This window comes from Hyposmocoma kahamanoa, unplaced genomic scaffold, assembly GCF_003589595.1.
Source record: "Hyposmocoma kahamanoa isolate Upper Pololo Valley unplaced genomic scaffold, ASM358959v1 236, whole genome shotgun sequence".
In the NCBI taxonomy this organism is placed as follows: domain Eukaryota; kingdom Metazoa; phylum Arthropoda; class Insecta; order Lepidoptera; family Cosmopterigidae; genus Hyposmocoma; species Hyposmocoma kahamanoa.
The window spans coordinates 503,458-528,531 of NW_020653753.1; the positions used below are offsets into that span (position 1 = coordinate 503,458).

At 36.2% G+C, this 25,074-nt stretch overlaps 1 protein-coding gene across 1 annotated transcript in view; it reads left to right on the forward strand.

The window, feature by feature from the left end:
• The first annotated feature begins 313 nt into the window (after positions 1-313).
• Positions 314-25,074, forward strand: part of LOC113228687 (ATP-binding cassette sub-family A member 3-like) — a 60,555-nt gene continuing 35,794 nt past the window's right edge. Inside the window, exons 1-11 of the mRNA XM_026462041.1 lie at positions 314-542; positions 2,063-2,349; positions 6,312-6,730; positions 9,488-9,909; positions 9,987-10,097; positions 11,694-11,838; positions 13,457-13,630; positions 14,887-15,099; positions 16,198-16,283; positions 20,307-20,436; positions 21,230-21,313. Of these exons, the coding sequence (XP_026317826.1) occupies positions 531-542; positions 2,063-2,349; positions 6,312-6,730; positions 9,488-9,909; positions 9,987-10,097; positions 11,694-11,838; positions 13,457-13,630; positions 14,887-15,099; positions 16,198-16,283; positions 20,307-20,436; positions 21,230-21,313 (2,083 nt within the window). The 5' untranslated portion in view covers positions 314-530. The remainder of the gene's footprint in view (positions 543-2,062; positions 2,350-6,311; positions 6,731-9,487; positions 9,910-9,986; positions 10,098-11,693; positions 11,839-13,456; positions 13,631-14,886; positions 15,100-16,197; positions 16,284-20,306; positions 20,437-21,229; positions 21,314-25,074) is intronic.

Consider the following 25,074-nt stretch of genomic DNA (forward strand, 5'->3'; position numbering starts at 1 on the left):
CTGTAATCTGTAATCTACACCCAACGATCTTCTACACCGTTTAAAACTAGATACATTCTATTTGACATATGTAATATTTTTAGACGAATTAACTTGGCATTTTCAACAATATTTTGATATAATAACCGTTAAGTACTTATTTTAAATTTGCGTAGGACTTAAGCAGGCGTTGAACAGACTGAAAATTACACAACCTATATTACAAGTGTAAATGTTATCAAAAGTGTATAAAGGATAAATATAAAATAAAGGATAAATAAAAAAATGGAACAATGTGGCAAAGGAAAATAAACCATCTTCTTTCGTTGCTCCCCGCTCCCTTAATTGATGTTTCTTATAAATCAATTTACACTGATTTGAAATCTTATTTAATATTTATAAATACAAATATTTAGTCTTATTTATTTATTTAATACAAAGGCGGTTCGTTCTGTTTTGACGTCAAAAATATTTCGCACATGTTCTGCAAGAAAATTGGAAATTGTTTTTTCATTTGACAATATCGAATGCAGACGTAACATAATAACAGCATGTGTGATTGCGTAAGTGCTACCCACTTATTTTTTATTGTATTTGATTTATTTCTGTGGGCGTACAGTACCTACGGCCTCGATACAGGTTCCCATTATACATACAGGTACTATTCCTTATCTTCTTTTGAAGAGACTACTTCTGTACTATTTTAGTGTTTAGGCGCCCTTATAGATACAATGTTTAAAAGCGCAGCAGCAGCGCCACAGTCGCAGATATTGCATGAAAATTTGTAGTGACGCGTCTGCAGCGCGCAGACGTGCTACGGCAGCGCTTCGGGCACGCTGGAAACCAGCTCTACAGGCTGAAAATCTATCAGTCTGTAGCTAATAGCTGAGCAAATCCCGTTTGCGTGCGCCGCGACACGCATTTATTATTATTTTTTTAATCATTATACTTACGTTTTAACTTTTGTTAAAGTACTCACGTACTGTATTTTAATTTAAAGTTTATAATATTGTATTTTAACTTTAAGATCATGTGTGTCTCGGTGCTTACGCAAAAAGTATTCTTATTCTAATTTGAAGGCGCTTTAAATGACTGCTGAGAGCAATAACTCTTCTCTGCTCTTCATAGTTCTCGATCATTCTCGATCACGAGATTCGTATGTGTGTGAAGTGCTTTGGTGATCCCAAGCATACGACCAAAATCTTTTATTTGGTGCCTTAAGGGCGCGTTCCATTGTAACATGTAACGTTTTATTTATCGTTGAACAAGCGACTGTCGTGTCTAGCCTGTTCCCATGTCAAGACTATCTGTCGTGACTGTGTCGAGGACGTTTATTTTATCGTTGACGATGTCATAACGACAATTTATTGGTTCACGACAGTCGCCTTGTCGTTTGCAGCTGCTATTATCTGACGTCACATTTTTATCGTAACGTTTTATTTATCGTCGGATGACTGTCGTTCTAGCTCTACCCATGATCACGACAGTCTGTCGTAACGGCAAAAAAGTCATGAACGACAGTTAATCGTGTTGGTCTATGTGTGAACAACTTCATTTAAATATACAAGGCACGACACTTTAAACTGCACGACTAACTGTCGTCACGACACAATGGGAACGCGCCCTAAGTATAATACAGCCACATGTGATCACCTGTCCAAACTATTTTTGTTACATGAAAGTTAAAAAATAATACGATCTACATGAAACAAATTATGTAGGCTGTGAAATTTTATAACTCTCGTATTTAGGCATAAACTGTTATGTTATAATTTCGTTCGTAGAAGTTTTCCTAAAAATTTGTCATTTTGTTGTTTCTCAGTTTTTGACATAAATTGGGTAGGTACATGAAATCAACAGTAAAAAGGGATTAAATGGCTTATTATCTGATTCCGAACAACTACTGACTTTTAGAATTTGCTAAATTAAATTAAATTACTACAATTTTTAAAGTAGTAGAGGCATTATTGCGCTAACAGGGCTGGAGATCCCGTACTTGGTTTTATTATGCTATGGTGATACTTGTAGGCTTTGAAAAAGGAGCACTATGACTATTAAAGTTTACATGATTTCATCTTTTTAGTGTGCTACACGTGAGCATCGAGTATGCAAACTGAAACGGCCACACCATAAACCTCTTCCAATAACGCTAAAGCAACCCAGCGCATGGGAGAAATTCAAGTTACTCATGTGGAAGAACAGCTTGCTGCAGGTGCGGAATCGAGGGCAGACCATCGCAGAATTGCTGGTCCCCATCGTCACTATGGCATTAATACTGATCATTCGTTGTCATGTCGATCCCCTCGTTATCGGTGTCACCAAATATCCTAAATATAGGGCTGATACGTTAAATTTTTCTTTACCTATTTTGTAAGTATTATTGTTGTATTCACTGTGTTGTAGACTACTATTGGATACAAACACAAGTTGAGAGTTCAACTACCTATTTGAGTTTGTTTGACAGGTTGACAGCTACAATTTTGTGATTATCGCGGTCCCCACACTAGGCAAGCTTGTATTGTGGGGTCCCATATTATCGATTTACATAATATAGTTAGCCTCTAAAATGAACAGAAAGTTCTGAGAGTTAGTCCCAGCAAAGAGGGGCCCGGGATGGAAGGCTCGTCTGGTGTTCGGCGAGCCTCACATTCGGAGTCGAGGGACCGATGTATCTCCCTTCTCGGGGAGGTGCTACGCAAGGCGCGGCCAACCGCTGGTGGGAGCGCGGACGACTGCAATAGCGTACCCGTACCCCCACCTACAGTGGACAGTAGGAACACTCCGGCGAGTCTAGTGCGGTCGGGCTGTCATTTCAGGGTTCAGCCCAGTCCCACATAAACCCGGCTCTGACCCCGCGGACCCGGGGTATGTCTAAGTAGATTCCCCCAGATTAACAAAAAAAAAAAAAGATAAAATAGGCAATAATCACTAATTACTATCGTAGGAATTTTCGACCTCAGTACCTTTGAAGGCTGATTTCAACAAATAAAGGCCTATTAAGTACTACTTTTTTGGATTAATAAGGAAGTTTAGAGTCTAGCGCAATTTTTAAAGTTACTCAGGAGCTATGAAATTGCTATTAATATAATATAATTTGTTTAGGTTTTTAAGCTCAAGTCTGACTCTCTCGAACGTGAATTTCCACTTCGAGTGAAAACTTTCGCTTCCATTGATGTTACGAAGACGATTATTTTGTGCGTTAAAGTACAATTCATAAAGATTGAGTTACAAAAAAAATCTGATAAATTGTTGTACAAATTGAAAAAAAAAATTAGAGCCTATCCGGTTGAATATTAAAAAAATCCATTATAGAAATCATAACTGGAAAACTAGAAAAAATCGCATAACATACATGGGGGTGATTCGGATACCCATCAATGTGAGGCACCTAAATTTTTTTTGGACGTCACTATCCCGGCCACCCTGTATATATAGGGGAGCGTGGGGGAATGGAAGCCCACCAAGGAAAATTGATAATAAAAAAGATAATAAAAGTCATAATTTATGTAATTTTAATTTATATTAATTATGAACGTACGCTTCACATATCTGGGTACTAGATAATCACCGAAAAAATATGAAACTAAAATATAATATTTGGTTAAAAAGAAAAAAATTAAAACATGTCATTCGCTCCCATTACCCCACAAATTGCAATGGGATAAGGAGAACCAAATAGCTCTCATTACCCGCGTAACATCATAATTGAAAAAAGAATAAAACAGTAAAAACATTTCTATTTTTAATTGTGATTCAAGCATAACTTCTAAAAATAGATATGGTGACATAGCTAGTGTAAATACAATGTAGTATCTATGCATGTTAATGCTTACCGGGGATGATGAAATTTGTCAAATTTTATAAACGCGGAGCGAAAAACATACAACCATCTCATACAATTAAACGCGGGTTTCTACGGGGGCGCCCACGAGACTCGAACTTTGTCGAACGTTAATGAAGACATAGGAGTGCTGTTTGTACAAATACGAGCATTGGGGAAGTCCAGTTTAACACCGCTCTCATTACCCGCGGGCTTCCAATACCCACGTTCCCCTATACATATATACAGGGTGGCTATAAAAGTAGTAATTAATCCTTAATAAACTAAATTCCAATGTTTTATAACAATAACTTCACAATGCTGCTATGACATGTACACAATTAAATTCTCGACGAAATCGTAAGTCAAGCCAAGCAACCAGTTTTGCAGTACACTTTTAGCTTCGAATGGTGAGTGGGATACGAAACATAAGTTTGGTAATAAATTAGAGCACTAGTCAATTGACCGAACAACTTGTCTATGAGTACTTATTACACTTTTGAGGACGAGGTTTCCGCGGACACTAAGAATACCAGCTCCCTGTACAAAACTGTAGTTGGATTTACAAATGTACATTATTATTAAACAAATTAAATCTTTATTTCAATAGTGTATGGTCGTGAACAATATGTTTGTACAATTTAGGTTTAAATAAACTAAATGGCTTGTTAATATAAATTGAAAAAAAAAAGACGCAAACATCTTTCCACGCATTTTAACGCTACGTAGATTATTAGATGAAAAATTAATAATACGTACATAACAGAGGAACAAATACGCTTTTTGCGAGTTTTTGCGTTTCCTAAGCTCGTCCGTACAAATCGGCGTGTTTGGCCATGGGAACGCGCCCTAAGCAATTGGAGATTTCGGAAAGAAACGGGCATGCACTTCATAATGTGAACCATTTCAAGGTTTTTCATCCTATACCCAGAACCTTTAACTCGTATGATTGTGGTGCCTTGAACGGAGTAATTTAATCCTGTTGTCCTGTACAAGTACCAACTTAATAAGAAAATAGACATGACTTTTCAGAGATTCGTCTTTTCTATTCTAATTGACTCACATGTTCTTTAGTTACAGATTACAGAGAAACTTTGATACTAATCTTGAAATTTCGCAACAAGGTAGCTTATATTTTCTTTCGCCAAGCAGTAATGTGAGCATTACTGCGTTCCGATTTTGAAGGCTAAAGGTGCTGGTGAAATTACAGGGACTTGTCGACTTTTGTCTCAGGGTGACGGGCGCAGTGGCAGTGCCCCTCAAATCTTTGTGATTTAAAGCTTCGAGTGGCACTGCAACTGCCATGGACAGGCGTGTTGCTTACCACCAGGCGCATGACTTGTTCGTCCCCTCACTTGCTATCATAAAAAAAGAACCATCAATTTTAAGAAAAATGTTAAAAACACTAATTTCAATTTCTATGTAGGTACGTTCACAATTTATATGTTTAAGTAAATGTTGTACCTATATATAAAACAAGTCTGGCCTAAATTAAATAAATGGTTGCCAGCTTGTATCATACTCCACGCTTGGGAACTTTCCATATAAATTTCAATACTTTACATGTTGGTAATTTAAAAATGAGAAATCCTGCTTAGTTTAATATGTGACTTATTAGGTGAATAAAAATTGCCACCTGACCTACTTTTGCCGCCAGGCAGTCTTATGAGCGATATTGCGTTCCGGTTTTGAAGGGTAAAGGTACTGGTGAAATTGAAGGCATATGGGACTTGTCGAGTTATGTATGTCTCTGGGTGACGGGTTCATGGCAGTGAGTGCCCGTCAGATCTTTGTGATTTAAAGCATTTAGGCTCAATTTAGGTACATTGCCGAGGAAAAAATTAACGGAATAGTCAATTTCATTTCGTTGCGCAAAAAGGTGCGCGAATTTGCGAGAATTCTGCGGCCTTGAGGCTAGGGGATGTTAAATTGTTTTGTCTAGATCTTTAACATGAAAAGGATAGCGAATTTTGGGTTTTGTTTTTATTTTGTTTATTATGAAGCTGAAGAAGCAAAAAAGAAAAAGAACAGAAAAAGAGATATTTGCGTTAATGGTTTATATGAAACAAATGAAATTTTTTTGGCCGATATAAAACATTTTCAAAGTAAAAAACCCTATATCTGTTTCATAGCCGCTTGTCGCCTCATTGCGCCTTTCTTCGCGCCACTTCCCGCTTTTTCGCGAGACGCTTACGAACATCGCTGCGGGAATTCCGAAGAATACGCGTCAATTGAGCCTGAGATCTTCATTCTTTTATCAACGTAGCAGACAACTCTCTTGTTACTTGTACACAACAAGGGCCCTTTTCACATACATGTTTTTGTGTGATATCTATTTATATACTGATTTATCATTTAATACCTATCTAATTTAAAAAATATCTATAGGTACTTATGGATTATTTTATGTTATAATTATATTAGTCTAAGAAGGGCTGCATGGCGGCGCTTTTTAATTTACCGTAATAAATAACTGAAACAAGATTCACAGTGATTTCTCACAAATTTTCAGATATAGTATGAATCTTAGTGAATTGTCAATTGGGTATTCACCTCAGAGTCCAATATTAGAAGAAGTTGTAAAGGCTGCAATGGCAAAATTATTTGCCGCGAATGATGATATAATAAAAAGGGCGATGTCTAATCAAATAAAATTGCCCAACTTGACCGTAGTAAACAACACTATTACGTTACCCAGCAATGTTTCTGGTATTGACTTGAAGTGGAATATCACACTGCCAGATAAAATTAAATTGCCGGACAATACGACTATACAAGACTTTCTGGCCACATTGATCAAGAACGAAATAGTGAAGAACTTGTTAAATGTCAAGGCTTACAATAAGAGCTCTGACTTGAATAATATATATTCCAAGGAGAAAACGACTCGTGAGGTGTTATGTGTTATAGAATTTAGCGACTCACTTGCAGGTGAGTATCTGGACCATTATAATAATATCAATTTATTTCCAATCGCAGTGGCATAACCTAAAGTGCGATCGCACACATGACGTGTCGGGCTACCTGCCGTGCGAAAATTAGGCCCTCTGTAGGTTATGCCAAACGATCCACTGGTGTCCGGTTAAGGTGGGTCCATATCTGTCATGGGCACTTGCTACATAAATGTGAATTTTATTGTGGATTTACCGTATATGAGTATTCTTACTTATGATTGAAATATAAAATAAAAAAGTGAAAAATTCTATTAGATATTATTGATAATGGATTTGATTACTTTTGGTATTGTTAAGGCGATCCTTTACCCTGAATATGCTCTTGTAATATAACGTTCAAAAGCGAGCATTACAGGCGGTGAGGGAGGAGAGCCGAGCATTCGTTGCGCAACACTTATAACATTCGATAGCCTCCTTCACCGGGACCATTCGCCTGTAATGTAACAATCTGTTCAGGTGTAAGGCTGCGACTCCACCACATTTAGTGGAAGTGTTTTCAAGTTTTTACTTAGGTGCCCGCGGATGTGTGCGAGTGCCTTTGAGTGCCAGCGAGTGCTTTTGAGTGCTAGCGAGTGCTTTTGAGTGCCAGCGAGTGCCTTTGAGTGCCAGGGAGTGTCAGCGCCTGCCATTGAGTGCTTTTGAGTGCCCGCGAGTGCCTTTGAGTGCCAGCGAGTGCCTTTGAGTGCCAGCGAGTGCTTTTGGCTCAAAGGCACTCAAAAGCAACTTTCTTACAATGTCATTCATTAATGACACGATCGGAAAGTTATACCAAAATTACTTTTACGATGCACAGGTTAAAGATTGTTTGTTTAACACTCTTCTCCACATTTATGTGCTCAGAACCACAAGTTCGACTAAGTCCGCTTGAGAGTCAGGTATTTTGCGTCAATGCGTGTACTATATGGGGTGCTACGTGTATGTTCGTACCTCAGATTACAAAACGAATTTTTAAACGAATTAAAAAAAGAATTGTATCTTCGTACTAACACACATTTACGGCCATTGTAGGACCCAAAACGTATAAATCGGTGCCCATTTTGGGGGTACAGCGGCGCTATAGCTCTAAGTGCCCTAAGCGATGTATCAAAGTACCCCACAGGTGGGGCAGAATTGGACAGTTCTTATTTTTTGTTAAAATCAAAATTTTTCAATTATTCAGTGCTATTTATGAAAGAAAAGATTAAATTAGTAATGTTTATTAGTTATGTCATCAATTAGGTAGATAAAACATTCATTATAATTGGATATAGTAGCCCAAAATTTAAGTTAAAAATAAGTGTACGAATCTGCCCCGCTTCGCCCTAGTATTATAAAAAATATGTACAAAATGATAGTTATGAAGATGGTGTATAACTGTGATTGTAATAAATATTATAAATTATCAAAGATTTTCAAAAAGTCTTAATAAAATATTATTCCTTTGTGTGATTTAAATCAAATAATAATTAAATATTAAAAAACCTAATCAACCCGCCCGTGTTTTCACCAGGGTTTTACCCGAAGCGTTTTACCCGAGTTTTAACCCATTTCTGCCTAAAATCGTGGCAGAAACGAAGAGTACAGAATTTGGTATAATTCCAACATTAACAACATAATATACAATAACTTGTAACAAATTTCTATATTTTTTTTTACACGAAAAAGAGGCATCTCCACATAATACCCACCACCTGTCAATCCTGTGGATTTTCAATGAAGAGCGATTCAAGTGCATACAATCTAATAATTTTTTGTATCAATTTATTTGTGAACTTTTCAAGCGAATCTTTTCAATAAAAAGGTAAATCGAACTGTCCTGATAATAAAGCAACAAATATTTTGTAATAATATGTATAATTAAATTTGAACAAAACTCAATTCTCAGCAAATATTTAGAAGTAAATAGCTTAAGCCCTCGATTTCGGGTTTTAACCCGATTTAAACCCGGTAATAAAAAAGCCCATTGCCCATCTCCAGCTACGACCCAACGGTACTGCAAGGCGAGCAGAGGGCGCGGGGTATGAGAGGGGAGGGCAGGGAGCAGAATACTTGCGGACAGCGATAAATAAAACTTGACTATAACAGGAGCTGCGACAATCTGCCGTCACGTTTTTATCGTGACGTTTTTTATGGTCCGACGACTATCGTTCTAGTTGTTCTCACTGTGACGACAGTTTGTCGTTGTAATGATAAAAAATCGTGAACGACAGATAATCGTGTCGTGTTATATGTGAACAACTTCATTTAAATATACAAGCCACGACACTGTAAACTGCACGACAATCTGTCGTCACGACATAGTGGGAACGCGCCCTAACACGATGCGACGTCGTATCGTGTTTATGTGTAAGAGCACTCTTTTCGCTGCATCTGGCAATCTTACACGCACACAAATGCGCATATCCCAACAGTGCCTCCTAGTTGTCACGCACACAATAAATGAAAAGTGGCTTCATATCGTTTGTTGCGTATGCTCCATCTGCCTATTGTTTCGTAATCTGAGATACGTACAAAATAAACTTCACGCGGTGGTCAGCTGCATCTATGTTCAACTTACAATGTGTTCGTCCATCGTGAGAGCGAAACTTGTACCTTGCGTTTTAGTGTTCTTATTAGAAGACAATGCAATGGTAAAACTTTTAGTGGATATTGCGAAAGTCTTAATTAGTCTCGTAATAAGCTGAAAATTATTTTTATCAGCATGGAGAAGAGCACCTTGTCATTAATACACAGTAACTCGTTTATTTCGTTTCAGGAGCTACTACATTACCAGACGACCTATCATATTCACTGCGTTTTCCAGACAGACCTCGCTTAAATTCATTTTTCGCCGAAGGTAGTCGAACGTGGTATACAGATGTGTTGTATCCGTTTATCTCATATCCCGGTCCACGAAGTGAATTCTCCGTCGAAGGGGGGAACGAGCCAGGATATACGAATGAAATGTTCGTAGCTGTTATGCATGTGGTGTCGATGGAATTAATAGAACGACGCACTGGAAAAAATTTAGCTTCGTTTATTGTGTACATGCAAAGATACCCGCATCCCCCGTACGTAAAGGATTATGAGTTGAAATGTCTGCAATTGGTATTTCCAATGTTTATAATGCTGAGTTTCAGTTACACTGCAGTGAACATTGTCAGGGCTATTACTGTTGAAAAAGAATTAGGGTTGAAGGTAAAAACTATTTCTCAATGTCTTATTTAGTTCAAAATAATATGTATGATTTTAGTTTTTATTTTCTTATTTTTCAGGAAGCAATGACAATCATGGGTCTACCTACATGGTTACATTGGACGGCGTGGTTTTGCAAGCAGTTCATTTATCTTTTCATTGTCGTAGTACTTATCGTTTTTATCATAAAGGTCAGTTTTCAATATCGTGAGGTAAAAGTAAATAAGTTTTTACAACAGTAACACAATACATTACAATAGTAAAAAATATGTTTTGGTGAAACTACACGTACACGGAGTTAGGGGAGAGCGGGGCTCAAAGTGCCGGGGGTAAGTTGTGCCGATGCAAATATCTCAAAAACGGAAAGAGATACCTTTATGTTCATATTTCGTCTTCAAATGTCGAGCAATCAGGTCAGCATTCTGGTGCTACGGATATGGGAGTTATACTAATACATTTGCGATTTGTCCAATAATGTTAATTTATGCAATTTTAACGCTATAAGCAGATTGTTTTTTTGTCACATGATATAATGTTAACGTCGTCCAAACGGGGTAAAAAGTGCCTTTCATCAGGGGTCAATTGTGCCGCGGCACAACCAACCCCCACGAACCTTTATTAACCTTTATTATTTTGTTTGATGGAATGAGAAAATACAGGCAAAAAGGGGGAGAACTACTTCCCAGGACCTGTTACAATGGGCTGCTGAGGCGGTCATTGAAGATGGGTGAAAATTAAAAACCGTTTCGCGTGAATTGAAGATTTGTCACACAATGCTGCACCAGTATGTCAAGAAAATACAGAGTGAACTTACTCCGTCTGTTGGATATAAACCAAGACTGATGTTTAATGATGAACAATAGACGTCATTATGTCCGATAAAGCTCTTTTATCTATTTCGGTCTTCTACCAGAAGAAGTTAGACAACTTGCATACCAGTGTGCGATGAAATTTGGTGTCGAGAACATTCCACAGTTGAAATCGGCTTGATTTGAAGAAGTTTGATGTGGTCTATAAAGGCTAATTTTTAATGACTCTGTTTAATAGATCTCATTTACATTAAAATTAAGTACAAATTATTAATATAGAACATACTTTGTGTTTGCTATACCACGAAGAATTGTCTTTTATTGCTTATGTTTAGTTAAAAATTGCCTAACTATAAAAATGTTGATTTTTTTTATTTATTAGGAATAAATATAAAGTTATCAAGTTGTATAGTTTCTTATTTCTAAGTCCATTTTAATCCATGTTAAAGGCCAAATATGATGAACGGCACAACCGACCTCAGCTACGGCACAACTTGCCCCAGAGAGGGGTCAGTAGTGCCTTACCCACCGCTGTTTATAAAATTAATTCTCTATAGAAAGCTATTCAAAATGCACAATAACTTCATATACATTTAAAATATAGATGAAATTTTACATAAAATACATTAGACCTATTAACCGTAGTATTTGGATACAACCGATTTGTTTAAGGATTTGTCAAAATCGGCACTTTCAGCCCCGCTCTCCCCTACACCACTTACTACTACCCATCACCGTGAGACACAAGTTGACACTTATGTCTCACAGTAATGGGCGCAGTGGTAGTGCACCTCAGATCTTTGTGATTCTTCGATTTGGAATGCTCGATCGATTGCGAAAGCTCAGAGTGGCACTGCAATGGTTATGGATAGGTGATAGTGATGGGTGGAGTTGCTAACCTGTTGTCCTGCCCGTTACTTGATATCATATAAAAAAATGGATTAGTTAGTAACCTAATGTTTTTTTTCTTGCTTTTAGTTGCCATGGTTTTCGGCACAAGATGGCTTCCGCGATTACGCAGTTTTCTCTACGACCCCGTGGCATATATTGTTTATGTTCCTGATACTGTATGTAATATGCATCATATTCTTTTGTTTCCTGATGAGCTGCCTATTTTCAAGAGGTAACACCACATTCGTGGAGAAATCGGATAACCCCAGAACTTCGTTCCGCTAAACCAATTGTTAATAAAAATTAATCCGATTCCGCAAGATCTATCCATTTCAGAAAGTTCCTTTTTATATATTTTGGGGAGTGCGGGATTTCATCCTTTTTCTCCTAAAGTAAGGGCGCATTTATACGACACGAATTTCATCGCGCTCATCCCGCGCGGTCGAAGAGCGGAGTCCGCGGCGGCCGCCGCGCGGTCGAAGAGCGGAGTCTGCGGCGGCCGCCGCCCAGTGACCGCGTGCACGTGTTCAGAGACCGAACTGTCATGCCAAATACGCTCTATTTGTTTAGCTTTTACGTTTTAATCTAAATGAGCAAAAAAAAATCAACCTCAGGCTGTTACTGCTATTCGATTTCAGGTTCATTCAGTTACTCAAATTCTGTCTTGGAATCCATTATGCGAAATGCAACTAAAATTAAAAAAGTTGTAATTGCATATTATGTTATGTACTTTCCTTGCGGAAAGGCAAAGATCTTTAGGCCATGCAGCCTAGTCTTTTTTATATTGATTGACTGAACCTAGCGCGCGAGGAGAGCTGGAAGGCACTAACTTGTCTTTTGCCTACGCGATGACGCGTGGCGGCCGCGTGGTTGTATTATTCAGAGGAATTTAAATGTTGTTGCCTAGTAAATAGAATTCAGATTCGCCATTAATGTACATTAAGGCGTGGCAACTGGGCGTTCCGTCTGTCTGTTCACTCAAACTTTATTGCATCTACATTGTGCTAACAACAGAGCTTAGGAGTGAAGATGAGGTTAACTACTATATTCGCATAGCACGCTTTTGCAATGCCAAAATTATTGCAGCTCAATATCGAGTGATATTTTAATGCATGGCAAGAAATTCGAAATAGTGACGCATGCGAAGTTATAGCGTCTATGGTGTACCTATGGAATGGAGTACGGGTTTTTTTTATGGTCAGGCTAGCTGCATGATTACTTAGTTTAACAAAGTTTTCATATACCTACTTTGTAACTATTAAATAAAAATAGGTATAAGATAAATCAATGAGCTTCCCTTCCTACTTTTAATTGATGACTGGGTACATTTAATTAGCTACTGTGGTAGTTTATACTTTCACAATTCCTACTCCTATTCTACTTTTATTTACAAATATTACAATAACCTATTATCTAAACAACCGCACTTTATTTGAGTAAAACGTATTTGAATTATATTTCTCAAACTGTCCATGTGCGAAATTTTATTTGAAATTTACCATCAGCTTTTCGGTGATTGCACACATCTGCAAATCAATTTAATGATATGAGTGAAGTTCCTAATCCGCATCGGGCCCGCGTGGAAACTACAGCCGGAGTCTTCTCATTGTGATTAGCCTATATTATGTATATAATAATAATACATAGGCTAAGTATGATTATTATTCTATTCCAAAATATGGCAAAGTTGCTACACTTACCAAGATTTGTGGAGAAGAATAAATATTTTTACATTACTTTTGAACGGTGCTTCAGCTGGTGCTAGAATATTTTTTTGGCAAGAGTTTTGACGCAGAAGAATAAGTTGAAATCCTACAGTCGGAGTTTAATCATTTTACATTTTCTTTTAGCCAACGCTGCGTCATTGTTCACCGCTGTATTCTGGTTTTTAACCTATATACCGGCTTTCTTGGTGTCAGTGGAAGTGAAAATGCCAATGTTTATAGAGATAATCTCTTGCCTCAACCTCAACACTGCAATGGCTCACGGGTTTTCGATCTTATTATCCAAGGAGAGTGTTGGAGGTTATTTCCCTTATACTTATAGATAACTATTTTGTCTTATTATTACTACTGGAATTACTATTGAATGTTTTCCAATTAAGTAGGTTATTATGCTCTTTAAACAGTTAATTGCCTTTTGATTAGTCAAGTACAGCAAGAGAGGATGCTGTGATGTTATGTGTATATTTCCACTTTCCTTCACTTTCATACGACTATCTATGTCTTTTACAAACTATACTGATAGACATATTTAGAGGAATGCCTAAAAAAAGGGTAAATTATGATAACTGCAACGTACTTATGAATTATTGGCCACATATAGCAGAACATTCAATTGAAATCAAAAGGCGGTTGAAGTCATTCTTGTTTCAAACTAAACGTTGTGATTTAAGTGGTCATTGGTTTATATGAACATTGTTATCATAACTCATCGAATATATAACCAGAAAAAGAAACGAAATGTCATTTAATTTGTTTGAAAACTATTCTGCCAAATCATTACGATGACAACTGCAATCGGCCAGCCCGAATTCAAAACAATTGACGGGAGCTTTGCTATAATGGACGAAAATTGAAAATGACATAATATTTAGTATTTCATTACCAATGAAATGTGATTCCGTTTGTTTTGCAATTAGATGTTTTGCTGTTTTTGCTCACACCACCGAATGGAACAGCCGCCCATTGTTAAAGATATATACAATAAATACACAGTATTTTTTGGAAAATACTGAGACGTACACACATGTCAGTTGTTGGCGCTGTATTATTTCAGCTTTCTAGCCTGTGATTTCTGCGCAAACGAGAGTTGATATTTACGTAAAAGCCCATTTTCCTGATGAGTTGCCAGGGATGGTACATTCGTCTCTATTTCTGGTTATATACTTTATGTCATAACTCAACCTTCGTTAGCATCCCTCTAAATACATCCTTGAGTGTAATTTACTAAATTCATTCAGTTTGCATTTGAACATACTTATTTTAAAATTGACATAAATAGACTTTTGAGTTTGAGATCGTCGGCTAAATTCGTAACCTCCATAAATTTGAATTTTTAGTAGGCACATAAAACAGAATTACTAGAAATAATTATGTAACAATCTATGATTATAGCTTTATTTTATAACTTGAAAATGGTCTACAAATTATATTTTAAACTTTAAGTTCCTGATATCGCGCTTGTAGAGTAAAAAAGAGATTTCGTCCAAAAACGGAGTTAAGAGGTTTCAAATTTAGTTGACAATATGTAAGTGATGATTTTCATTCTACAATTACAGGTATGCGATGGAACACATGGTTCTATTCTCCATCTGAAAAAATCCCTCGTCTTTTATTCGGCCACGTGGTCATAATGATGATTGTTGACGCGATTTTGTACTTGATCCTGACGTTGTATCTCGAGCAGGTGTTACCTGGACCCTTTGGTAACCCGCAAAAGTGGTATTTCTTATTCCACAAAAGTTACTGGATGGGTATCCCAATGGTCGATGGTGAGTTTGACAAATTATGCACGTAGTATAAAGTAAGGCAAGGAGGCACTCGAACCTAGAACTTGCGACTTATTCTAACTTACGACGAAATGAAAACTAATGAAATTCTTTGATTATCTAATATATAACGTACCATTCGTAACTGATTGGCGATTACTCCGCTGACGAGAGCCCGGGTGGTGACTGGTCAGTTCATTTTAGCGTGACGTAACACGTTACAATTCATCAGCTTCCAAGCATTTGTCACGTTGCACAATCAAGATGACGACGAGTGATTTGCTGTTGCGAGGTTAAGGGGTTGTAGCAGGAGTGTGTAATGGAAGACGTAATAACAAATAATCTATTTTCACTTTGTATAACAACATTTGATATAATTTCTAAGGATATAATCACTCGCTGTATATAATCATAAAATAAATCTACATAAGATATAACAACAAAAGGCATAATTTCAATGTGTATAATAAGCGTGATATAATGAACAAATGGTTTATGTACTACGTGTATCGTGTATTAAAATAATACAACACCATATCTCGTTTGACGAATCGCTGCGCTCCTTCGGGTCGTGCAGCTTTGTCATACTCACATAACCTAAACCCACAGGAGGAGCCATCGAACCAACTTACAAATGCAAACAAATTCGGTTCTGGCACTCGCCGGCCGCTACCGCGGCACGATCTCTGCGCTCTTTAGATCTCTCGATTTATAACACATTATACTCAGTGAGTGTATCAGTAGAGTGTAGTCAGGTATACCTGAAGAGTTTATATAAAATGAACATTATGTCATCGGTATATTAGATTGAAAGTTGTTATGCCAAACATCTATTATACCCAGTGACCTTTATATCATGCAAGAATATGTCAAATGTCTGTGTATCATAAATTAGTTATATCTGTTGAGCGTTATATCTACTAAAATATATGTCATTTGTTGTTATGTGTAACGAACCGCACCCGGTGTAGCAAATATGTTAATGGCTGAAGTACAAGAGCAATGATGTCAAGCTCGCCGCGAATGTTAATGTTACGATAAAATTTTCGGTCAATCGCCAGCAATCCATGTTATCGTCGTCGTGGTTTGTTTTGTTTTCAGATGCACCATTGAATGAATCTAGTTACGGAAACAGAATCGTAAAAGAGAAGGACCCACGTGAACATACCGTTGGAGTCAAAATAAAGGTAGTAGGTGTTGTCTGTTATGAAAACTTACTATCTATTACTTATACTTGTACGTGCCGAGTGTATTCGTTTTCTAACAGCTTTTTTATATTTTGACTTACTTACTGTAGTCTCAGTAAGTATATTTTTATGTGTGTATGTTGCGCGATTACTACGGCATTTTGTGAACCGATATCGATGATTCTTTTTTTGGATAGGGAGCCCCACTGTAGTGGCCCCAATCAAATTTTAATAAAATATTCCATTTATAATAATACCTATTATTATTTTAAGTCACGATGCGGTTTATTCGTCTTAGCCACGTATAGATCCTATACGAAATGGATAGCTGACATCAATACAAAGGAGAGAGTGTCAGATTTCAAAGATATAAATTATCAAAGTTAGTAGTTTGTGCCGTTTAACATGTCAATACCGGCCATTAACCCGACTTTCACACAGAAATCACAATTCGATGGCGTAAATCTGTCGTAAAGTTGTTTGACACAGTAACATAATAAAAATCAAAAAACATAGTTTAAAAAAAAGAGAAATTGAGGCATGTGCAATTATATGATGTTAATATCATATTATTATATAATATATTAATTATCATTATAATTTCATACATATTTCATGACAATGATCTTATGTCGTAAAGAGACGAACTTGACATTTGAAGGATTGCATAATTTTTTTCAAATTTCAAGAAAAAATATAGTCGTATGTATTTAGAAAATCCATAACTACCAAGTTACAGAAAATAAAACAAGGAATCACATACTACGCGTAATTTAGCAAAAATATTTACGTTATTACTATATTTTATTTATATTTCCGTTTATTTTTATAATAACAGTTGCCAATTGAAGATAGAGATAGTAATTTTTTTCTGTAGTGAGTGCGATTAACTCCAGTCATAGAATATAAGTGCAGGTACGAACATTGTAGGCAGTCAGTTAAGTCATCGATTTGGTAGATGACTGATTGTATTGTAGTTGGAATACTTATTAATATAGATTTGTTACGTATGTGCTTATGCTATCTTACACTAAACAATTATTTCTTGCTTGTACATGAAAAAAACACAGAATTTCAAAAAATCATAGTTTTAAAAATATAATAAATATTTGCAAATTTACATGCTAATAACATCAACTAAACTCTTACAATTTTAACCCAGAATTATTTTTAACCGACTTTAAAACGGAGGAGGTTCTCAATTCGACGAATTGTTTTTTTAATATGTATTTTACACGATAACTCCGGTATTTATGAACCGATTTTGATGATTCTTTTTTATTGGAAAGGGGGTACTTCCATAGAGGTCCCATTTAATTTTGAAGAAAATCATCCACCTCTAAGGGTGACTGTTCACGCATGAACATTCATTTTTATAAATAGCGCCTAATTTTATTATAATGAGCAATTATTTTAATGGTTGATTTAGCTATTCTACAATTCAAGGCGTTTTTCACTCTCAATATACTTTGAGCAGTAAGAACTGATTTTTATTATCTCCTGTGTCAAGGTCCGTATAGTGGCGAACTAGGGGATGAAACCGGGTTTGCGCACTATCCGGTAACCGATTTCAATAAAACTTGGCAAATAGATGTAATTCCACGTACTTTTGAAGTCGGTTTTTTTAGTACTCTGTACTGAGATTATTGTGTTCAGATTGGAGATGATATTTTTTTGATTTATATTATTACATGAATGCTAAGCATTACTTATTTAATATAATTGCTTGTTTATTTAGCCTGTGTTACACACAAAAAGACTACTTTACTGCGCCACAGTAATAAATGAAAATTAAAAAAGTGGGTAATTTCTTATTCATGGGAGACGGTTCCAAGTCTCCCTAATTTAAAAAAAAGAAGGGAAAAAAATTAAACACTCGTGGAAATCGCAATATTTTCCATCGAGGATAAACTCTAATAACTTTCTCGTCGAATACATACCATAAGTTTCCAATTTATTATAAACAAATATCTTTCCTTGGGAACACAAAATGTGTTTCAAGTTTTTCTTATCATTAGTGTTAATTCAACTAAAAGCCTCCTAATAACAAAAGTTCATACCGCATGACCATCACCCTTTGCACACGAGAAGAGATACAGTGAAGTAACCTGGGTATCTCCGTTTTAACAAAAAAAAATTTTTTTATTTTTTTATTATATATTATTTAATTATAAATATATATTTAAAAATATTGAAACGATGTCGTAATCAACTTGGTACTTGGTGTAACGGGCTGGTGTCCGCAACTCGACGTCAAGGCGCCTATTTTGCGTGTGGTGGGTGCAGGGTCCTACTCGTGCCACCCAAGCTCCTTCAGGAATCTCAGCAGCCTCCTCGGTTTGCTGAAGACTTCGGGGAGCGACCTTGGCACTCTAAGGTACTTTGCCCTGTAGTTGGCCACGCCGGAGCACTGTAGTAGGATGTGCACAGCCGTTTCCTCGTATGGCGTAATCATAATGGCATGTCAAATTCAAAAACACACGATTTTTAATAAAATATCTATATGTTGTGGAACCGACTTCAAACGTCGATTTCTATGAACGTAACGAAATCTTGTGCATAAGATCATTGTTTCATGACAATAAACAATATGCGTAACATAAATCTTGTTCTTCATTGTTTCATGACAATAAACAGTGAACGTAACATAAATCTTGTGTATACGATCATTGTTTGATGACAATAAACAGTATGAATTAGGTTGCAATGATACTTAGACCACTTCACATTTAAGCTAATATTTAAAGCTCAGTGCATAACTGTATTTCAGTTCCTTTAACTTAAATTAATTATAAAAAGACAAAACGAGCAAAACATATTTTTAAGGCTTGCGTGGTTGTTCACTAAATACAGATATGATTTCTTTTTATTTTTCGATGTTAGGGTTACACGCTCCATGGTCACGAGTTGACTGACTAGTGGCAGATGGCCGCTATAAGAATAGACACATATCTGTCTACTTTCTTTCCTTGTCGACGACTACCCTCGTCTCAATTACTTATGGCGTTACCATTGTCACTTACTTTTTTCCGACAAACCACACTCACTGTATCGACACGCGAAACTGAAGTAGACTACGAACTGAATTCTACGCACTAGATAGTTTACATCAAACATAAATAATATATAAAAAGAATAAAACATAACATGTAAAATATAAAAAAATGTTATTACGATTAATTAAAGCGATGACTCTAGTCAGCGATGATAGTTGCAAAGGTACCTCACTGAGTGAAGAAATAAATTTCACACAGATGGCGCTATAGCAAAAAGTCGTTAAAAACCAAAAACAAAGATAGCACATAGAAAAATTCCTAGGTGTGCTTGGTCATACCGTGGCTTAATTGGCAGAGCATCTGGTACGGATTGCCTGAAGGTGCTGGTTCAAATACAGCTGGATAGAATGAATTTTTCTTGGTGTTTCAATCTTTGTTATAATAATTATAATAAATTTTCATTTAACATCCATGAAAAACACAACGGTCCTTTAAAAAAAGGCAAATTTCAACTTATTCCCGTTTCCTTTTGCTCACTTTACACGCCTGAAGCACATTTAACTGCCTCCGTGGCCGAACGGTTACCATGCCGGACTGCCACGCAGAGGTCCCAGGTTCGATTCCCGGGCCGGGAGAAATGTTTGTATGGCTTACATTTATTTCTCTCGTGAGTTTGGGTGTAATTTGTGGTTGTCTATGTGTGTGTCCATGGCACCCGCGACACATTGTTTCCCTAGTGCGGGGCTATGTTGAGTGTGTGCGTTATTTATTTATTTATTGTTATTTTTTCCAGCCATTTTGCTTTGCATATTTGAATCTCCTTATAGTGTCGTTCGTGGTACGTTAGTGGTAGGAAGGGGGTGAATGATCGCTACTCACATGATAAATGGCACTTAGTATATACAGGTGACGCCATCTAGTAAGTAGATTTAGAAAGAAAAGTAACTGAATTTATCCGTAACCGCCATTTTATTATTCTCAAATTGACGATAATAATCTTCAAACCCTTTTTTATTTTTATCAACAGAACCTAACAAAAACGTTTGGTACATTCACTGCAGTGAATAATTTGTCTCTGAATATTTATAATGATCAGGTTACTGTATTACTTGGCCATAATGGCGCTGGTAAATCCACTACCATTTCTATGATCACAGGTAACAATTTCTGGTTGTTCTTTTATTTTGCGTAGCTTGAATGTTCTGACTTGAAGTTCTCAATAAATTCGTCTGTATTTTTTATAACTGATACAGCATATCATAGACGTGTGTTATGCGTAATAACATAATTAGATACCTACATTATTTTACTTTGAATTCTATTTGCATTAACTTTTCTTAAATTATCGCTTTTTACTACTTTTTACGCTTTTCTGTCTAACTTTACTGCTATACTACAAATTTTCTAGGATCTTCACTTCACAAAATTCTACATAATATAACTTAGTAACCACGTCCACTAATTTACGTATTTTATAAACTATTTTTATAAGTATCGCTTTTAAGTGAATAACTTTTGTTTAAGCAAATACATAAAATGAATGTAAAAGTAACACCAAATTAGTGAGAAATGAGCAGAGAAACTTTTTTTTCTACAATTTATTTTTACGACATCGTACAAAGGTTACTTCAATAGACATTGCTAGAGATGAGGTATATCGATAAAAGGTTTTCGATAATTTAATGAATAAATATATAGTGCGTACACGAGTTTAACGCCGAGCCGTTCGCGGCCGCTTGCTAAATCTTCTTTTTAATTTTTTGTTCAAAAAAATGTAATCTTGTCTTGTACAAGATAAAATTTATGTTGCATAGCCTGTTGTAATGCTTCGCAGTGCGACTTGGCTATGGCAATTTCAGGCGTTTGGTAACTGCTGCATTAATTGACCAGCTTCACTGTCGTGTATTTTTTCTGCTTTTTTGCATTTCATTGTTGATCTCTGTTTGCAAGGAAACGTGGGAATTACTCAAGGGTCAGTGAGAGTGGCTGGCTACGATATTACACAACAGAAACTCAAAGCTCGAGCCCATTTGGGTCTGTGTCCACAAAATAACATATTATTTAATGAGTTAACGGTTCATGAGCACCTGGAGTTTTTCTCTAGAATAAAAGGACTAAAGGGGCCGACCATGTATACAGAAATAGATTCGACTATCAAAAAATTGAAATTGGAAAAGAAGGTACCACATTATCTTCATTATCCACTCTTTTACAAGTAGTGTGAGTATACTAACCATGTACTACCATGTTATCATGACGTAGACATTGTACACAATAATATGTGATACAATATTTTCGCAGATAAAAGTTAATACATTGTTTCTGATGTGAATGTAACCGGCAATATGTAATTCGAGAGAGTCAGAATGGCGGGTGTACCTTAACGAATCCTGACAAATTTGGTATCAAAAAATGTACCTAATTTGTACTATTTAGTACCTCTGTTTAAAAAAAATTTGTACCTTCATCAGAACGAAGTTATAGCAATATCAAAGGTACACTCGCCGTATTGACTGTCAATATGGCGGGTGTATTTATTCAATAACTATAAAAACTTCTTAGTCCTGAAATGTATACCTTATTAGTACTCTGAAGCAAAGGAAACTCCAGCTCGATCTGTTGGTTAGTTTCTGAGAAATAAGACAAAATATGTTGAGGTTTCAGAGTGCAGATTTTCCACCCAAGAGAGCAAAGGTTCCACCCAAAGATATAGAAAAAAAGGGGAGATATGTAATGACTTTATGTAAGATCGGGTGCCGATGTCGCCACTTTTTAGCTTGTGTGCAATTCAAAGTTTATGCTCTATTATCTACTACCATTACTTAAAGATTTTGATTGAGTAGGGCTTAAAACGTGAAAACGACGTAAAACAGTTTTAAAATTTAACAAAATTAAACTTATAGTCACTTGAATAATAGTTATTTTACAATATTTCAGTATTTTTTTCATCTTGGTTCAGCCACCAACAGGTGGCGTTTTAGTAAAAATACTACTAGTATATAATAGCTAACTATTACACGTTAGATGGCGCTGAAACTCATTTTTCGTTACGCTAAGAACTCACGGAGCGGTTTTCACCCGCGTCTGCCGCGGGACCGCGGCATCTGTAGAATGTAACAGTTAAGTATGTAAAATTAGTAGCACATTTCACGGCGCGTTTTACGCCTGTAGTGATGACGGTTGCTCGCGGTTGCCGCGGCGGGGTACTAGTAGTACCGCGCAGGACGCGATGACACTTTGGACACTTTGGCGGTCGGTTCAGGTGCAATGTGGTGCAGGCGCACCCAGGGTAAGTTCTTTATTAACCATGCGACTTGCAATTAACTCCCACTAACTTCGCGGTCCATTCCGCAATCGCAACGGTTTCGTGCCCGCAACCGCGGCAGCTACGTGCCCGCACTAACTTGCAGGGTCGTGAGTATTGAAATAAAACCGCTGTCTAGCAGCACCGGCGGGCGCGGATGGAAACCGCTCCGTGAATTGTTAACCTTATTAACCTTAAACTGACGCGACTGATGTGGTCCTACCCAATCGGTAGTTGGAAACCATGTTGATGCTGATTTTAATATTAAAAAAATATTCCATTTTCATACTATATCTACACTGGTACCTACTGGTGTATTATTAAATTAATATATTAATATAAATTATTATTATTTTGTTCTTAATGGCTGCAACTAGGCTTGGACCAGTGACAGTTTTATAAGAATAATATAAAAAATATGGCGATCGTCGCCAGTGTCAATTTTCCATTATACGTTACCACGCGTTGGTGAAGCTGTCACTGTCAAGAGTAAACTCGAACCATCAGCGAATTTAATAAATTAAATCGTTGTTTTTTTATGAAGGATTTATGTAATTTTCTATAATTGTTTCTAATTTACTTTGCATGCACATGTAAAATAAAGCCTGTTTTATTTTATTTTTTAAATGCATTTGATATGGAAATTGAAACAAAGTCAGAAATAGTAAAAAGAAAACCAATATTTCGATTTTCCTGCAGCTTCAATCCAATTCTTTTATTTTAAACTCATTGGAAAAACTTAAAAATTATATATACTCTACGATTAATCTACGAGTATAATGGAATTTAAATATCTTAAATATCTAAAACATATAAATTTTTTTTCAAGCAACAGCAACATCCAAATTGACTAGAAATTGAAACGGTTGTCCGAAATATGAGTTGTGTTAAAGTTACTCGAAATAAAATGTTTAAAAATAATAATAATAATAAAAGAAAAGAAATCAATTTAACGTGAATGCTTTTCACTTCGATATTTTAGGGACTTTAATTACAAAAATCATAGTAAGAAATTCAAACATTTCAGTAAAAATTTATTGTCGATAAACATCAATATGATAAACGTCTTCGTAAATGAACATCACTATATTTGAGTCTAGAAATTTCTATGAAGACAAAAGAAAACATTGAATAATAATAGAAATAGTAACTAAAAATGCAAATTATCGGTGGAATGTTATCTCACTGGTTTTAAAATTTTTGTTTTCAGTCTAATTTTTACAAGATGTATCGCTACAACTTGGCATTTTCGCGTTTTACGAGAGATCTTGTATGTACAACGATCGCCATGTCACTGTGGCGATGTTTGTAGGCGTGTCACCTCGATATGGTCATTTTGACCATATTGATGAGACGCGAACCACGCCCCCATGCCATATCTCCCCTTTTTTTTCTATATCTGTGGTTCCACCATACACCCTCTTCATATGTCAGTATTTTTCCTTGTTTTGATGGAAAAGGTGACAAGTGCGTGTCTTTAATATAGTTTATTTTATGCAATGGTTGAAAGAAGGTGTTCCACATATATAGATTCATGTACATATTGTGTACAATATAGCTACAAGAAGCGACATAGAATTATTAAAACCACTAAAAATTAATTGATTACTTTTTCGAATTCGGGATTTCCGGAAATAGTTTTACTGCATCGTAGAACAAAACTGACCTAGGAAGTCGAAGTTAGATTTTAAACTAATTCTAATAGTGCCATGTAAAAATACAGTAGATAACTGACCTTTTGCCCAAGCAGAGAATAAAAAAGTAACGATTGTGGTCACTTACTTACTCGGTACTTGGTGTAACGGGCTGGTGTCCGCAACTCGACGTCAAGGCGCCTATTTGGCGTGGTCACTCTCCGCCCCTTTATTTCTCCCTTTATTCCTCCTTAGCTTTATTTATTATTAATAGGTATAATAACATATTGAAATACGTATTGTGAGTGAGAATGTTTAAACATATAATATTAAAGTCAATCAAACTACTAAATCAAATAAAGACCCCGTCCTATACAATTAAATGGCATCAACCCTTCATTACATATGAAATAAACTATATTTTCCATCAAAACAAGTAAAAATACTGACATATGAAGAGGCTGTATGGTAGAACCTTTGCCTAGGTACCCAAATAAAGACGGAAATCTATTTAAAAAAATACGAAAGTGTTTACAATTTTGATTTCGCTCTAACTTTGTTATGATAGAGGTACAAATGTTTTTAAGAATAAGTATAAGATACATAGATTTTGATACATTTTTTTGGTACCAAATATGCCAGGATTCGACTAGATGCACACGGCACTCTGAAATCTCGAACATATTTTGTCTTATTTCTCAGAAACTAACCAGTAGATCGAGCTGAAGTTTCCTTTACTTCAGAGTACTATTGGGTACAAATTTTTGGACTAAGAAGTTTTTGTAGTTATTAAATAAATACTGGTAATCCGAGGTACACCGCCATATTGACATTAAACGAGGTACTAAATAGTGTAA